Source organism: Narcine bancroftii, chromosome 3 (genome assembly GCF_036971445.1).
Source record: "Narcine bancroftii isolate sNarBan1 chromosome 3, sNarBan1.hap1, whole genome shotgun sequence".
Classification (NCBI taxonomy): Eukaryota; Metazoa; Chordata; class Chondrichthyes; order Torpediniformes; family Narcinidae; genus Narcine; species Narcine bancroftii.
Genome location: NC_091471.1, coordinates 237,018,937 through 237,037,020, shown reverse-complemented (window position 1 = coordinate 237,037,020; position 18,084 = coordinate 237,018,937). Strand labels below are relative to the sequence as shown.

General features: G+C 47.2%; 1 protein-coding gene across 1 annotated transcript; it reads left to right on the top strand.

Moving 5' to 3' along the window:
- Positions 1-995: 995 nt before the first annotated feature.
- LOC138758353 (RING finger protein 11-like) lies at positions 996-13,565 on the top strand. The gene is made up of 3 exons (XM_069927162.1): positions 996-1,248; positions 10,935-11,104; positions 13,085-13,565. The coding sequence occupies exons 1-3, from the start codon at positions 1,024-1,026 to the stop codon at positions 13,254-13,256; spliced, it is 567 nt and encodes a 188-aa protein (XP_069783263.1). The 5' UTR covers positions 996-1,023; the 3' UTR covers positions 13,257-13,565.
- Positions 13,566-18,084: the final 4,519 nt, after the last annotated feature.

Sequence of the window (18,084 nt, the reverse complement as noted above, 5' to 3'; positions counted from 1 at the left end):
GCGGGACAAGCACTCCCACCCGCGGTCCGTCCACGCGCGGGACAAGCACTCCCACCCGCGGTCCGTCCACGCGCGGGACAAGCACTCCCACCCGCGGTCCGTCCACGCGCGGGACAAGCACTCCCACCCGCGGTCCGTCCACGCGCGGGACAAGCACTCCCACCCGCGGTCCGTCCACGCGCGGGACAAGCACTCCCACCCGCGGTCCGTCCACGCGCGGGACAAGCACTCCCACCCGCGGTCCGTCCACGCGCGGGACAAGCACTCCCACCCGCGGTCCGTCCACGCGCGGGACAAGCACTCCCACCCGCGGTCCGTCCACGCGCGTGACAAGCACTCCCACCCGCGGTCCGTCCACGCGCGGGACAAGCACTCCCACCCGCGGTCCGTCCACGCGCGGGACAAGCACTCCCACCCGCGGTCCGTCCACGCGCGGGACAAGCACTCCCACCCGCGGTCCGTCCACGCGCGGGACAAGCACTCCCACCCGCGGTCCGTCCACGCGCGGGACAAGCACTCCCACCCGCGGTCCGTCCACGCGCGGGACAAGCACTCACACCCGCGGTCCGTCCACGCGCGGGACAAGCACTCATACATACACACAAATATTGTTCCGTAAACATGAGCGTCAGTGGCGGCCGGTGAACGCTGTGCACTTTAACGCTGCTGCATTGCTGACTCAGCCCTAACGATGACACGCATCATATCCCCCAACGTTGCCCCGCCTTTTCACTACTCTGATTGGCCCTTATGAACAGCAGACCCGCCCGTGAATGGCAAACGTGTCTGTCAATCCGACGTGTCCCTCCCCCACCTTGCTCTCCGCCCAGATTATCCAGCTCAGCTGTTCATCAAACTAGCGTCAAGTTGGATGCTCAAGAAGAGCCCGCCCACCCTCGTGATTGGCGACTGAGTTGGCGGCGACGCCGGCGTGTGGTTGAACGGGCCGTCAATCCTCCCACCCGGGGAGAATCAGGTTAGTGTGAGAGGTGAGCACGGCGGCCAAGATGGCCGCGGCCGAGGATGGTCGACAACGCGCAATGGGTTTTTAACTATTACCGAACCGCAATGGGAAACTGCTTCAAGTCGCAGTCGGGCGACAACATCTCGCTACTGCATGACTCGGCGAGCGAGGCTGGAGATGGAGCGGGAGGTGGGGACGCGGGGCACGGGGCGGAGGGAGCGCCCACGCGAGGCCCCGGCTCCGGGCTGATCCAGAGGCCGCCCGCGGCGTCGTCACATCGCCAGGTCGGTCGGAGCGGAGGGCGGCAGGGAAGGAGAGGCGGTTCTCGACCCGGAGGTTGCATTCGTGTATCCCCCGTGCCCGCCCCTTCTAGCAAGAGGCCATGACGGGGGGTGGGAGGGAATGAGTGTTGAGTGACGGGCCGAAGCGCCTCTTTGTGAAGCAGGAGGGTCTGCACGGCCGGAGAGGGCCAGAGAAACTCAGCAGGTTATATATTTACATGCAGGCACCTGCCTGCTTTTGCTCATCGTAAAGCACGAAAGTGTGGAAATGCTGTAAACGTCTGCAGACGAAATGCTGGAGGAACAGGCGGTCTCGCAGCATTGATAGGAACCAACGATATATTGCCTATGTTTCGGGTCTGAGCCCTTCTGCAAGGAATAAGCAGAAGTCGTTGAGATTGAAGGTGCAGACGAGGAGCAGTGTGAAAGAGACTCTCATAGAACTTCCTTCGAAGGAAGGAGAAGGAGAACCTCTTCTCAGCCGGTCTTTCCAGGACTGCTTATTCCTTGAGGAAGGGCTCAGGCCCGTAACGTCAGCAATATATCTTTGTCTGGTATAGACACTGAAAGACCGGCTGAGTTCCTCCAGCATTTCGGTGTGTTTTTGCTCTTGCCCTGATGAAGTGTGCAGGCCTGAAACTTCGGTGACATGTCTGTCCATGGGTAGTTCATGCACTGCTAAACTGAGTCCACCTGCAAATCTGAGGAACAACACCTCATCTTCTGTCTGGGCACCCTCCAATTGGATGATATTGACCCCCAGTTTCTGTTAGGCCTTTCTTCCCTGTCCCTCTGTCTTCTTTCCTCAGGTTCCACCCCCTTCTATAAAGAGTGGTTCTCAACTTTTTTTCCCCCACACATCATCTTAAGTAATCCCTTACTAACCACAGCACCTATGGCATCTTATCCCAGTGTACTCCTTAAGCTGGTATGTGACTAGAAAGAAAAAAGGTTGAGAACCACTGTCCTATAACAGCTTTTTTCACTCTGCCCTCCCATCCATATCCACCTTTGACCTCTTGCCTGTTGGCCTTTCATTCCTCTTCCCCCCCCCCCCAACTTTTTTTTCAGCTGGCTGTCTGCTTTTTTTTCTCATCACAGTTGGGGCAGTGCAGTTAGCACAACACTTTTACTGTTCCTAAATACCAGGACTTAATTTCAAACCTGGCGCTGTCTGTAAGGAGTTTGTACGTTCTGCCTGTGTCTGCATGAGTTTTCGCGGGGGCTCCAGTTTCCCCCACTCTTCCAAACACTGGGGATGTAGGTTAATTGAATGGTACAGCGCTGAAGAGCTGGCTCTTCAGCGCTTGACGTCCTGCTTTGCGGAAACTGCCAAAATGTTTGGCCTGGAAGTCAGCCTGAAGAAAACTGAGGTCCTCCATCAGCCAGCTCCCCACCATGACTACCAGCCCCCCCACATCTCCATCGGGCACACAAAACTCAAAACGGTCAACCAGTTTACCTATCTCGGCTGCACCATTTCATCAGATGCAAGGATCAACAATGAGATAGACAACAGACTCGCCAAGGCAAATAGCGCCTTTGGAAGACTACACAAAAGAGTCTGGAAAAACAACCAACTGAAAAACCTCACAAAGATAAGCGTATACAGAGCCGTTGTCATACCCACACTCCTGTTCGGCTCCGAATCATGGGTCCTCTACCGGCACCACCTACGGCTCCTAGAACGCTTCCACCAGCGTTGTCTCCGCTCCATCCTCAACATCCATTGGAGCGCTTACACCCCTAACGTCGAAGTACTCGAGATGGCAGAGGTCGACAGCATCGAGTCCACGCTGCTGAAGATCCAGCTGCGCTGGATGGGTCACGTCTCCAGAATGGAGGACCGTCGCCTTCCCAAGATCGTGTTATATGGCGAGCTCTCCACTGGCCACCGTGACAGAGGTGCACCAAAGAAAAGGTACAAGGACTGCCTAAAGAAATCTCTTGGTGCCTGCCACATTGACCACCGCCAGTGGGCTGATATCGCCTCAAACCGTGCATCTTGGCGCCTCACAGTTTGGCGGGCAGCAACCTCCTTTGAAGAAGACCGCAGAGCCCCCACCTCACTGACAAAAGGCAAAGGAGGAAAAACCCAACACCCAACCCCAACCAACCAATTTTCCCTTGCAACCGCTGCAATCGTGTCTGCCTGTCCCGCATCGGACTTGTCAGCCACAAACGAGCCTGCAGCTGACGTGGACTTTTTACCCCCTCCATAAATCTTCGTCCGCGAAGCCAAGCCAAAGAAAAACAGGCTCTTAATATATTTTTTTTTTAAATTAAAGGGCTCAGGCCTGAAATGTTAAATAATTTTGCTCCCAATTGCAAACAGTTGACCTACAACCTCTAGTACGTTTCGAACAGTGGGAGCCCCCAGGGAAAACCCATGCAGACTTGGGGAGAACAGCGTGGGATTCAACCCCCAGTCCCATTTGCTGTAAGAGTGTTGTGTTAATTACTACGCCATGATCTTATTAAAATGTAAAACAAGTCTGAACAGTGATTGTCTACTCCAAAACATATGGGGTTGTAGGTTAATTGGATGTATTTGAGCAGCATTGGGTCTTATTGGCTGGATTTGCCTTCTACTATGTTGTAAATAAATAAATATATCTTGTGTTTATGTGAAGCTGATTAAGGTATAAATGTGGCAATACATATATTTGTAAAAATAAAGCCCCACAAAATTACAGTGGAATAATGACTGATTAATCTCTTTGATGCTAATTGAAGGATAAATAGCCAATGAAGAGAGCTCTTCGAGATGATGAGTTTGGATGGGTTGGAGGCGTCTTGTTTTAATGCCTCCTCTGAGGATGGTATTCCCTTGCCGATGGTGGTGTTCCACTCCTGGTTCAGTTCCACCCCAGATTTGGTGGAGTATTTGAAAAGGGATCCCTCATGTTTCTCTCCCTCGCAAGCTAATGTCATAAAGCCACAAATTCCCAGGTCAGCCGTGGGTATCTGGATCCCCATTTTGTCCTTCTTGCAAGGAAAGCTTTGGAATTCTGTACCAAATAATCTGAACCCAAATCAATCCTCACATGCACATGGGGTCAAGGGACCTGGTGATTTCCCCCCACAGTGCAACAGCCTGCCAACTTTCTCTACCCAGACATGCACATAGGGCAGACTCTTGCAAGGTAATCAGCCCATAAAGTAGTATTGCAGGGATCAGTAGTTTCAGGGATGGAGAGGGTGAAATGAGCCAAATGGATACAGTTGCAGATAAAAGGATGTATGGAAATAGTTAGAAATAGTTGTGGGAGAGATTTCTCGGCTGATTATTTAGTAGTATTTATATTCCAAATGGATTTTTTATGTTTATTATGGAAGATGGTGAAAGACTTCTGGTGAATTTTGCCAATGCCTACCTGTCCTGACATGGTTTTGAAAGATAGTCTGAGACATTAGGAAAACTATGTTGGATGTCAACGGTTGCATTTTTTTTCACAGCATCTTTGTAATTCTTTTGGTTTCTGTGAACTTTTATTATTATTTTATTTCATTATTGTGATGTGTCTGAAGTGCTTAGGGAGCATGTTTAAGGATGATTAATGAGTAGTGTGGTCGGTGATTTGGATCTGGAGCTTGGTATGCTGATGGTTTGGATTGGACTCTGTGACAGCGGAGGCTGTGGGAGTGCTGGAGGTGAATCCACGAACACTTGGTAATTGAGGACTCTCTTTTGCTTCTCTTTCTCTGACTGTAAGAGGCACTTTATGCAATTTCTGCCTATAGTGAATCTGTCTGCCTTACAGCAGACAAAGGCAATTTCATGTAATGTGGCACTGTTTTTATTACAATTGAATCTTGATTTGAAAGTGTGGAGACAGAAACAATATTTTCTTCTTGGGGATTTGTGGACATTACAGCAGTCTATTTGGCCCAAGTGGTCTGTACTGATGATTATGCTCAATACCATGAAATCATCACCATAAACATAATTCCTTTCCCCCTGTGTGTTTATCTCAATTCTCTTTAAATGCATCTATGGATTAGGAGATAGTTGAATGAAAAGGAAATTATCACAGAAATGTTGGCACAGTTGAGGTGTGGCTCACTGTTTTGAGATTGTACTGTCCAAGTGCTACAGACATTGATGTAAAGCCGAGAAGTGGCGAGCTATGGCATCATTTGAAGAAACAGTGTGCTTCAGCAATCAGAATAATACCTGGAACCCTGGTAAACTGCATTCAGGTCTGGCCTCCCTCCCAGGAGAAGGGTTTACTGGCTATGAGTGAAGTGCATGCAGGGCTTAGAACTCTTCCCGAGTTTGTCGTATGCTGAACCCTCTTGAGTTTGGAAGAATGAGGAGCATTAAATTCCCCCTCCCACTTGAAGTCTTATTCCAGTCTTGCTAAATCTTTTTAAAAAAAACCCTCCTTGTCTCTCTGTTTGAATAGGGAATAGGATGAACACATGAGGTAGTCATTGTTGGGGCTTTGAGGAACTAGGCCAGATAAATTGACAAGAGGCTGGTACTGGGTAAATGATGTTTCGGTGTGATAATGATTTCTAAACCTTTTCAACATATTCCCAGAGGGTGGTGAATCTGTGGAATTCTTTGCCCATTGAAGCAGTGGAGGTGACCACAGGAAATATATTTAAGGCAAGATTGGATAGATTTTTACATAGTTTGGGAATGAAGGGAGATCGGTGAGGATGAGCCTATCATCTGATCAGCGGTGATCTCATTGAATGGCGGAGCAGGCTGGACGGGCCGGATGGCTGACTCCTGCTCCTATTCCTTATGTTTTTGCCGTGTTCTTGTGTGATCCTTAGGAGGTAGTTATCATCATGTGATAGAATTCACCCTGCAGTTTGAGACGGAGAAACTAACATCAGATGTGTCAGTATACCAGTAGAATAAAAGGGACTGCAGAGTTTTGAAAGAGGAGCTGGCCAAAGGCACACTAGCAGGGAGGATGGCAGAGCCACGATAGCTGGAGTTTCTGTGAGAAATAAGGATGGTGCAGGTTGAAAACTGAATAAAGAAAATTCAAGGAACTGAATAATTAGTGGTAAGATGGGATGCTTTTAAAAGCTATAGAAGGCAACAGAATGTCATTAGGAAGGAGGGGATGAACTTTGAAAGGAAGGTAGTAAATAATATCAAAAAGAATACCAAAACCTTTTTAACAAGATTAAGAGAGGAAAAAAAAGAGGTGAGAGTAGATTAGGGACTGATATAAAATGACACTGTAGAAATTGTTATGGGAGACAAGTTGGCAGAGGAACTGAATAATTATTTTGTGTCAGTCTTCACTGTGGAAGACATTAGCAGTATATTTGACTTTCCAAGTAGTCAGGGAAGAGGGGTTAGTGCAGTCATGATCTCCAGAGAGAAAGTGCTTGGGAAGGGTCGATGTCTCCTGGACTTTCAAAGATGCAAAGCACTTTGGGAGTCCTCATGCAGGATATCCTGATGGTTGACCTCCAGGATGAGTTGGTGGTGAAGAAAGTGAATGCAGTGTTGGTGTTCACATCGAGAGGGATAGGATACAAGAGCAGGGATGTGATGTTGAAGGTTTATAAGGCACAGATAAGTCCTCACATGGAGTACGGGGCACAGTTTTTGGCTCCTTATTTAAGGAGGATGTGCTGGCATTGGATAGGGTTCAGAGAAGATTTACAAAAATAATTCCTGGAATGAAGGAATTAGCATCTGAGGAACATTTGAACTGGACTCTTTAGAGTTCATTTTTGAATGTTGAAAGGCCAGGACATAGTAGATGTGATAGTTGTTTCCCATTGTAGGGTGTCCAAGGACAAGAGGGTACAACTTCAGGTTAAAGGGTGTCCTTTTAGCTAGAGAATTGTGAACCTCAGGAATTTGTTGCCACGGGCAGTTGTGAAGTCATGAGGTGTATTTGAGGGAGAGATTGATGGGTATCTGAATAGTCAGGGTACTAAAGGTTATGGGAAGTAAGCAGGGGAGGGGGGCTGAATGGGAGAATGGATCAGCTGATGATGGAATGGTGGGGTAGACTTGACAGGCTGAATGGCTTACTTGTCCTCTATCATATGGTCTTATAGTAGTTTCCTATGTGGCACTGGTACCCACACTAGTGTGGGTGAGGACAGTGTTGCAGCCCAGGGTTTGCATCTTGCCTGTGGCCACTCTGCGATGGGGTTGAGCCTGTCATTTCTCTAGTGTTGACTTCAACACTAGCGTTTTGCTCAGTAGCATGCAGGCACTTCCCCAGAGTTTCTTTCGTGTGTTGCACAGAAAACATTTAGAACATTTTGTTGGTTTATTTTTGTCTTGGGAATACAAGTCACCTACTCATTGAACACAAGGTGGGTCGGCAGACATGAATGGAGGCTTTGTGGAACTGTGGTACAGATGGTCTGGTTTTACAGATATGGGGGTGGCTTTTGGACATGGTCCAAGATCTGCAGGTATATATCAGAGGATATAATTAGATATTTAACCACAGTGTAGGGTTGGATCATAAATAGACTTTGGAAAGAGGTTTTGGGTTGAGGATATATATAGACCTTGTATCACATGTATAGCACCACTGGTCTAGGAAGGTTTTCTTGGACAAAGTGCCCCGTTAATAAAGCAGGATGTTGTTGAAATGCAAGTGTAGAAACCTGAGTGTTCCTAAAGCTGACGTCCATGTGGCTTTTCTTTTCCAGAAAGGATTGATACGTTTTGGAATACAGCAGGCTTTAGAAGATTGAAAGGCAAGGCAGTAAAGAGACCAGGACAGAGAGAACTTAACGCACGCACACAAGCGCACGCACGTACACACAATCCTCAGGATTGGGGAGAAAGGAAGACAGCACAACATGGCTGAGAGTAAGAAAGAAAGAATCAGAATTCAGGAAGAACAGAAAGGGAAGAGGGCTCACGGAGAGCACACCACAGTAAGTGAGAAACAGTAAATGAGCTGGCGGGTTGGGGCCATATGATTGGGCACACTGGTGAGTTGGGCCATGTGATTGGTTGCACTGGCGGGGCCACGTGATTGAGCGGACTGGTGGGTTGGGCCATGTGATTGGGCGCGCTGGCGGGATTGAGGGTGAAGGGTAATGAGGCAAGTGGGGAGGTGGATTGTTGGGTGTGCTGTGGGTGGGGTTTGTTGCACTGGTCAGATGGGCAGTTATTGTCATCACTAGATGGGCAACAACTGGATGTGCGGTAAAGGGGACATTACCTGTGGTTCCACTTCCAACCTTATCCCATAAAAACCCACATGTGTTGTAAATTCTGTTTTCCCAGCAACTGGGAATCCCCTGCCCTTACTTAAGATCAGGTGTTCAAGGACACTTTAGTTTTAAGGTAATCAGTGATCTGGGTAAAGTAAGTGAAACAGGAGCAAGAGTCGACCATTCGGCCCATTGAGCCTACTCTGCCCTTCAGTGAGATCACGGCTGATGTGATAAGAGGCTCATCTCTAACTACCTGCCCTTTCCCCATATCCTTAATTCCCCAACTGTGTAAAAAATCTATCCAACCTTGTCTTAAATAGATTTACTGAGGTCACTTTCACTGCTTCAATGGGCAGCAAATTCCACAGATTCCCCACCCTCTGGGAAAAGCAGTTCCTCCTCCTCTCCCCTGGACCTTGAGGTGATGTCCTCTCGTTCTAGTCTCCTCCACCAATGGGAATAACTTGCCTATCTCCGTCTTACCTATGCTTTTCATAATTTTATATGTTTCTATAAGATCCCCTCTCATTCTTCTAAATTTTAGTGAGTACAGTCCCAGGCGACTCAGTCTCTCCTCATAGTCTCTCCTCTTCTCCCTGGAATCAATCTGATGAACCTCCTATGCAACGTCTCCAAAGACCAGAACTGCATGCAGTTCTTCAGATGCGGCCTCACCAGAGCCTTGTACAGTTGCAGCATAACCCTCCCTGCTCCTAAATTCAATCTCACCAGCAGTGGCCAACATTCCATTTGCTTTCCTAAGCTCGTCTGCCTTTCCTACAGTACTCCTTGCATTGAAATAGACACACCTCAGGTCATTTTTCCCTTTGATTCCTGTCTTTGAATGCAGACTTAGCATAATCTTAACCAAGTTCAGGCACCTTGATGAAGGGCTCAAGCCTGAAACGTTGGTTCTCTATCTTTATCTTTGCTTTATAAAGTCCACTGTTTGACCTGCTGTGTTTCTCCAGCATCATGTTTTTATCCGAATTGTTTTGTCCTGAATGTTGACAAGCTTCTGTGATTTGGGAGCTGTTCTCATCCACGCACGTGGAGAGGACTGAATGGCACTGTGCAGCTCTCAGTTGATGGAAGTACAGGAGGTTTCTGGGTCTTCAGAGCGGTGTTATCTGGGGAGAGGGGAGTGGAAAGGGTGCGTTTGTGCTTGAAGGTGCCCAACAGGGCAGTCTGATAGAAGGCTGAGCACCACTAGAAACTTGACTGGTCCAGTAGCTGTAAATGCTGGTGACTGCTCTGTGAGGGGTGTTGGGCCAGTGCAGTGAGGAAGAGTTGTTTAAGGTGTTCTTTGCACTGCTGATTTAAGTTAATCTTAGACTTGCTGCTGTTATATGTTGGAAAGGACTAACAATACATATTGTTTCCGAATACTGAGGCAGTTTTAACGTGGGATTGATATTGATGCTTTTATTCCAAATAAAGGTGGCACAGTTAGCGCAATGCTGATACAATGCCAGCAATCGGGTCCAGGATTCGAAATCTGCGCTCTTTCTCAGAAGTTTATACCATCTCCCCCTGAGGAAGGGCTCAGGCCCAAAACGTTGGAAATATATGTATATCTTTACCTCCTGTGGATGCTGCGAGGACAGCTGACTTCCTCCAGCATTTCTTGCGCTTACCACTATCACAGTGTCTGCAGACTTTCATGGTTTACTTCGTTTGGTGCAAGCTGGCGCCACTGACAGTGCTACAGTCCCACAGTACTGCACTGGATTGTCAGCTGAGGTCTGTGGATTTGTTAGCTAGCGAGGTAGGTACATTGCCCATTGATCCAATGCTGAGGGTTAAAACCAAGCGAAAACTACAGTATTTTGTGTCAGACTGAAACTAGTTTGCATGTGACCTGCGGAGGTGAATGCTTTCTAAGAGTAGGATCAAGTTTCCGTCACTGGGCATGAACTAGGGCAATAATGAAGAGCTGAGGAAGCTCTTTCAGTTCAAGCTCTAAAAACTGTCCGGAAATGTAAAGAAAAGGCTGGCAAAACTTAAATCAGCCACAGATGATGCTGACTTGCTGAATAAATGCAGCATTTTCTATTTTAATTATTTATGTTTTGTTTGCAACATGTAGCTTATTAAAATAACATTAAAAACTGCATGTGGTAAAAGTGTTAGAGTGCCTGGCTTAAACATCGCTCTCTGCTTTTTGGCAAACTGTACATCACCTCCTGTCCATGATTCACCTCCATCTCCCAATCTTCCTGTCCTATAGACTAGCCCGATTGGCGTGGACAAGATGGGCAAAAGGCTTGTTTCCTGTGCTCTAGAACTCTCAACTCCTGTCTGCTTCTGCATCATCTGGTTTTGATTTGGATTTGCAGAGGGGTAAATGTCCTGTGTAAAGTTTTCACCTGGCAATCCCCTTAAAATCCTATCCTCTAGTTACCAGGGAACGAGTAAAACTCCAGAAGTGTCTGAATGAGTGGACTAAGTTGGTCAGACAGGGTTCCTTCATCCTGTTTGAAACTCTTGATTACCCAAGAAATGATTTGCATTTATTTCAGGAACAAGCACAAATTCCAGTTTATCACCCGACTCCAAGTCAAACTCGCCTGGCCACGCAGCTGACAGAGGAGGAACAGATTCGAATAGCCCAGCGACTTGGTCTCATCCAGCACCTTCCCAAGGGCAGCTATGACTGTGGCCAGGATGCCCACAACAAGAAGATCAAGGAGTAAGTATCAGGCAGATGTTGCAAAAATGGACGAATGTATATTTATTTGGGGTTTTTGTACTCTATATGGAAAAAATGTTCTGTTAATAAACTTCCAAAATTTATCTGTTCATTTCTTTATTCTCCTTTTGAATTTTAAAAGTACTGTCTGAAAATCTGGACCGACCTAGTCCCCAAGTAGTCTGGATTTTAGGATTAATCTATTGTACCATTGCTGGGAACTTTAAATTTCAGTTGTCAAGTTACGGAAGTTAGTATTATTGACTACAAAACTACTGGATCTTCTGGTTTACTATCTGCCTTTAGGGAAGGATGTTTATATTTTGGAGACTCAAAAGACCACAGATTCTGGAGCTGCAGGGCTCAGTAGGCCGGGCAGCATCTGTGGAGGAAAAGGGACTAGTTTCTCACAGCACCTGAAGTCAGGATTGAACCTGGGGCACCAGAGCTGTGAGGCAATGGCTCTGTCAGGGGGCAGCGACAAGCTTGGAAGTGTTGTAGTGTGGACCTAGTAAGTCACTGCAAAGGATGTCTTCCACCAGCTTAGATTCTGCCTTTGTGTGACTTCAGGCATTAATGAATTGTTGTATATACTCATTAATAGTTGATATCATGTAAAGGCCCTGGCTGTCTGCCCACCAGAGCTCCCGATGCCACGACCATCCCAATGGCCGTCCATCTGAACTCCTGACATCCCGACTGCAGACTTAACACCCATCCTAGCAATTTGCCCATTCGAGCTCCCAAAATCCCAACTGTCCCTGACATCCTGATCATGGACTTAGAACCTGGTCCCAGCTGGCCTCCCTCCCATCTGAGCTCCTGATGCCTTGGTCGAAACAAGTACTTACCAGGTCAAAAATAGTATGCATGTAATCGTCGAGCCCCCCCCCCCCCCCCCCCTAAATTTTACCCTAACAATTGGTTCACATACTGGACTATTATATGCGTATATCTGGTAATTCTCCTCTGAAATTAGTCGTGTGAGTCCAGCTGGGATGAGTGAGTGGTGAATGCTGCTCTTTCCATCACATGTATGGGAGACTTTTTTCTATCACCCTGGCATTGGCTGTTTATCTGGTTCCTGGTCAGGAACACCACTTGACACAGCCATGGCATCCCACTCCCAACAACCCTCCACATTCAATCCCGACCTTGGCTTCTGTCTGCGTGTGGTGCTCTCATGGCCACGTGGGTGTCTCCCGGGGTGGTGGGATAATTGGCTGCTGCAAGTTGTCCCCAGTGGGCGAGGGGTGGGATCTGGGGGAAGAATGACAGGTGGCTGATGGGGTGACGGCTTCTCTCTCCCAACCTCAGCCATTACTGATGTAAATACTTTACATTTATCCCCCAGACATGACCTGAGCTGATTAACCATGAGACAAAGCAGAAGTAGGCCATTTAGCCCATCGAGTCTGCCCCGCTATTTAATCATGAGCTCAGCCATTTCAGCTGTCTTGCACCCACTCACACTGATGTTCGTGGAGTGCCTCTTGAGTCTTGGCAATGTTCCTTATAAACCCTCTGAAACCAACTGACTCGTTCACGGTTAAATCCCTCGTCAGCTCCCTGTATGGATATAACATGGCTGCCCTGATTGACTGTGTTGATGAGCAGAGGCTAGTGTGTCCTAGTCAGGAGCTGAACATTTTGGCAGAAATTACCAGACCAGATCCAAATCATGCAGGAAATTGGGTTTCATTGAACACACCTGGGAGAGCCAGGGAAGAATTTTATCAATGGCCAGCATCCCAGTCTCTCCATGTTGTGCAATGTAGTGTGCACCTTCCAGCCTTATCATCCACCCCATCGTACCCAGAGGCACCTGCATTGCAGTCCTACAACAAGGTCTAATCACTGGTTTATAACATTTGTTAAGAGCATAATTTGGCTGACCTCCAGCGTGTGTACATAAAACATCTGATGTGGTTCCTTTTGCATGCTGTTGATGTAATGTTTCTGTGTTATTTGTCTTGCTAGGTGTGTGATCTGTATGATGGACTTTGTCTATGGCGACCCTATTCGGTTCCTGCCGTGCATGCACATATACCACATGGAATGCATCGATGAGTGGCTCATGAGGTCCTTCACCTGTCCGTCGTGTATGGAGCCTGTCGACGCTGCCTTGCTCTCGTCCTATGAGACCAACTGACCTGACTTGCCCTTGCCGAGCGAGTCTCACTGCACTTTGAATGTCATGCTGCCAAAAGGATCGAAGAGATGGTCAGGGCTGGGGTGGTGGAGTGGGTGGGGGGGTGAATGGAAGGAGTTGGAAAACTTGCATTTACTGAGACCAAAGAATGATCCTGTCGTCCTTCCCCTCCCCCAGCCCCCTTTCTGCCCCACCCATACGTCAACTGCACCTTTTGTTTGTACCAGACAATACACTTTTCTAGCTGCGATCTGGCCAACACTGATTAAAAGCAGAGTGAATGCAGGAGTCACGCTGCAGCAGCTCAAAGTGTTTGCTTCTTTAGCTACTCTTGCACGTAGAATGTCAGCACTTTTCACGCCTTTGCTCGCTGTGAGAGAATCCAGAAACCTTGATGTGCTTTTAAGGGTGATTTTACTCCTGGGGAACTGGTGCTGCCCCCTGCTGGGGTGAACCATTCCAGAGCTGCCTGCCGCTCCCACAATATCTTCACCATGCTGCCTGTTCCCAGATGCTGTGAGGTATTGGTTCATGATTGACCCCGGGCAGAAAAAGAAGCTGCAGTTCATGGAAGGGATGGATGATTCAATTCCAAGATTGGGATGTGATTGTCACTGTGGCCAGCATTTGTCATCTTGGAGAAGATTACATGAGTTGCCAGGTTTGGACCACAGTAGACCATTTCTCTGCATTGCTGAACTTCACTAAGTTTCTTGCTAGAATAGAGCTCATCTACAGGTCAAATGGGAAACTCAATTTTCTTCAGTCTCTACTGCAGAACAAAGGACATTGCAGCCTGGAACTGTTTGTGCCCTGCCAAGGAGAGCTCTGTATCACTGGACTCCTTCAATGAAGCACAAGAGAGAATGGAACTGCTCACTAAATATCCTCCACTAACCTGGCACAAGCACAACATGTTCTGACAGGCCCTGGGAAACCTGGATCATTTCCTAAATCTAGGGAGGCACATCTAAGGCAAAACCTTGTGCACCATCCTGCTGAGGAGAGGAGAGACTGAGATCTTCATGCGGCAGGTTCCTTGTCGACCAGGCAGCACTGATCTCCACACACTGTTTGGGCAAGGATGACAAGTACAGAGGTGCTGCCCCAAATGCCACCTCTGCACAATCATCAGTGAACCAACATCAGCACCCTCTTCCAGGCCAACGTCCCCACCATTTCCCTCTATGTACTCCTGTGGCCAGACTGTACAGACACGGCTTGATGTCAGATGTCTGTCAGTCTATCTTGTGCCCGTCTGGTGAGAGACTGACCTTTAAAATGTCACCAACTCTTGGTAATCCTGTGCGAGCAGACAAAATGGAGGAAAAAAAAGTAAAAACACAATGCTGGAGAAACTTAGCAGGTCAAAGAGTGTACTTTATGTACATAACCACTGTTTCAGGCTTGAGCCCTTCATCAATGTGTGAGCAAAATGTAGGCAGGAGAGGAGCATAATTCCACAGGCAGGAGGCGATAGGTGGATCAGGGATGGAGGGCACCAGCTAACGGGGAGGGGGAATGGTTCTGAATGGAGAGGGAAGGCATGGAGAGCTGGAAGAGAGGAGACAGAAGGATGGGGAAGAGAGGGAAAATGGGAAGTGGGCTAGTGGAAACCGGAGAAGTCGATGTTGATGCCATCTGGCTGGAGAGGGCCCAGATGGAATGTTAGGTGTTGCTTCTCCAATTTACAGGTGGTTTTGGTGGGATAGTAGATGAGACTACATAGGAGTGGGGCACAGAACTGAAGTGGTTGGCCATTGGAAGATCCTTGTTGCTGATGTGGACAGAGCGAAGGTGCTCAGTGAAGCCATCTCCCAGTATTTGGTATACCTTAATTTTTCTTGATGAAAGCCGTGCAGAGTAGTAGAAAAGCAGGATGTTCACACATCTGTCTTGTCGAGTGCCTCCTGTAGCAGAGCTTTCATGTCATAAGTTCACCTCATCAGCCACTTCCAACAGGTCTGGAATGGAGGAAGTGCTGTTGGGTTGGGATTCCTGGTTTGGAATGAAATTCTAACTCCAGGTGTTGATGGGGTGTAATTGGGGAAATGGTGCCATTTCCAGCATTCCTCTGCTGAACCCACCATGTCAGCACATCCATACTCCTGTGATTATCTAGCTTGTTATTTAATGGAGATGGAACCAAACCTTCCAGCCTAAATGCTGGGATTTTGAATGGTAAGGAGGTAAGCATGATGGAAAGGTTGGAATAATTCAAAAAAGAGTGCATTCAAACTCACTGTGGACTCTTTGTTGTCTTTTTTTTTAAATCATGTTCCTGCTCGGGTTTGTTGTCTCTGCCATCCTTGGTCCCGGCCATCAGGGTTTGGGAAAGAGCTGGAGGTTCCTGGCAGCTGGATTCTACATGCTGGAGAGGGAGTTTCCCATTAGGCCAGTCATGGGTTTGCAGCTTTGAGGGGCTGCCCCAACTGACCATGTGTTTGCTTTGATTTAGGCCGTTTCTGAATTTTGATGCTCATTAATCAGTGCTAAAGGTGGCAAGGGCAGGAGCTTTGGTTCATCAAATGATCGGCATTCTCCCATTTACCCGCACAGGCTTGGTAGACTTTTCCTTATTTTCCCTCTCCTGCTGCCCTGCAACTGTTCCTGTGTCAGCTTGGTATTAGATTATTTGAAGAGTTTAAAGCATGCTTTCCAGAAATTTGTCACCTGCACTATTCCCTCTGTGGCATTTGTGAGTGCAGTGTCCTGCTGGTGTCCAAGGACCAGTGCGGCTCCCCAACCCCCATGTGTGTAGCTGGGCTGTTATAAGGCGTCTCCTTTGACAGTGCATGGGCCCTTGAAAGCAGGACTTCACTGAATATGATTTGATCCTTAAACCTGGCATTCTTGTCATTGCTTTTTCATCTGAATGTTGCCAGCACTGGTTGGATCCATTCCAGTTTTAATTATCCAACCCCCCTACCCATTCCCCTGCACCCTGTGCTCTCAGTTCTCATTGTCTCTTTGTTAGTCAAAACCTGTCCAACAAACATGTTTATATCTCATCTCCAATATTTTTCCTGATTTTTATAAAGAAAGTATTCAGGCAATGAAATGAAAATCCTGTTTTATTTTTCCATTTGTATGTTTTTTTCCCCACTTGGGATGCAAGTTTCCTGGAGATTGCAGCAGTTCTGCAAGTTTGCTTGTCATTACTGGCTCAGAACAGCTAGCTCTGACTATCCCAGGGCTTGTAGCTGGATTGGTCTCTCTGGGTCAGTGTACACTGGGTCACCTGGAACCACACATGAGAATCTCCACTACCTGGGGTGAAACCTAAATATGGTCACATTTACTTCATGTCCATTTGTGTAAAATTCTCCTGTTTTTAAGGGAATTGTAAATGAGTTAAAATAATTCAACTTAAGATGGTATTATTTGCACAAAGTTGTTCAAATGTTGAGCATTTTTGTTGTTGACCAGAATTTGGCTATCACCACAACCACCATCTTCTAGTTTGGAAAGTTTCATTCGGACCAGAACATCACTTGGGTTTCCTCTAATTCCTGAACTGATTCAGACTGCTCTCGGGTTCCATTTCATGATCATTTGTTAACCCCAGTGAGTGACCTTTGTTCTCAATTTGACAGCGGTGTATGGGGGGGGGGGGGGGGGTCCACAGTCATCTATTTACGGTGGACACTTTTCTGCACCACTCTGGCTAGTTATAACACTCCAATTGTCCCACAACTCTGATCAACCTACTCTCTCTCAACCAATAATCAAAGCTGAAATGCTCTGGTCTGTCGCCAGCTGGTGCCTTTACCAGACCACATCAGATAGAACCTTGGAAGTGCCCCCTAACCTTTGCAGAACTGTTGCACCTTGAGTCTTTCTTTAATTTTGGGATTCTGTTGTGCAAAATGAACAGTAATTTGTTTATGTTTTAATGTTGTCGTTTCCCAAGATAGGTCTCATCCAGTGGTTCTCAACCTTTTTCTTTTCACTCACATACCATTTTAAGTATTCCCTATGCCATAGGTGCTCTGTGATTAGGAAGGGATTACTTAAGGTGGTATGTGAGTGAGAAGGTTGAGAATCACTGCTCTTAACCCAATTGTTACTAAAATATTTTGCTTGAGAAAAATGGTCATTGGCCCATTTCCTTTAGCGCTATGAAACCGTGGAAATTATGAGTTAATTATGTACAATTAAAACAGTGGTTTTCAAACTTTCTTTCCACCCACATACCACCTTAAGCAATCCCTTACTAATCACAGAGCACCTATGCCACAGGTACTCTGGTTAGTAAGGGATTACTGAAGATGAAGGGGGGGTGGGTGGTGGGAGAAAAAAGGCTGAGCCACTGGTCTGAGTTGACCTTTGAGAGCGAGGAAAGCCAGGTTGACTCCCTGATGGAGAATGACACCTGGAGAAGAAAACATTAATAGGAGTGCAGTGAATGGATTTGCTGTAACCTTGCACGTTCTGTGAGAAGTCAATGTGGATGCAAACTTTAACTGTAATGTGTTTGATATTGTCCATGTAATTTGCAGTTACAGCCTGGCACAGGCATGACTGAACTGGATATCCGTTACCAATGTATTTACAGAGGCATGAAAAGTGTGGAGGGTAAATGGGAATTTGAAAGTGGCTCTGAATTGTTATGTGACAGGATCCAAAATACTCTTACCTGTTCATGAGGGAGACTTGGTCTGCTACATGCAAACTTGACATGAGCATAGAGCTTTCACTGTCAAAGTTTCACACTATTCCCTAAGAAGCGATAGAACCAAGTTTGCATGATCAAAGCCTACAGCCCTGGCATGAAAAAGATGAAATGCTAACATTTCTTTAGTGGACAGAAGACAGCAAACAAATG

Bases quoted from the DNA above. Each gene is read 5' to 3' on its own strand.
- LOC138758353 (XM_069927162.1), top strand. From the start codon at position 1,024: ATGGTCGACAACGCGCAATGGGTTTTTAACTATTACCGAACCGCAATG. The intron at 1,249-10,934 runs GTCGGTCGGAGC...CATTTATTTCAG, and splicing joins CGGCGTCGTCACATCGCCAG to GAACAAGCACAAATTCCAGT. The intron at 11,105-13,084 runs GTAAGTATCAGG...TTGTCTTGCTAG, and splicing joins CACAACAAGAAGATCAAGGA to GTGTGTGATCTGTATGATGG.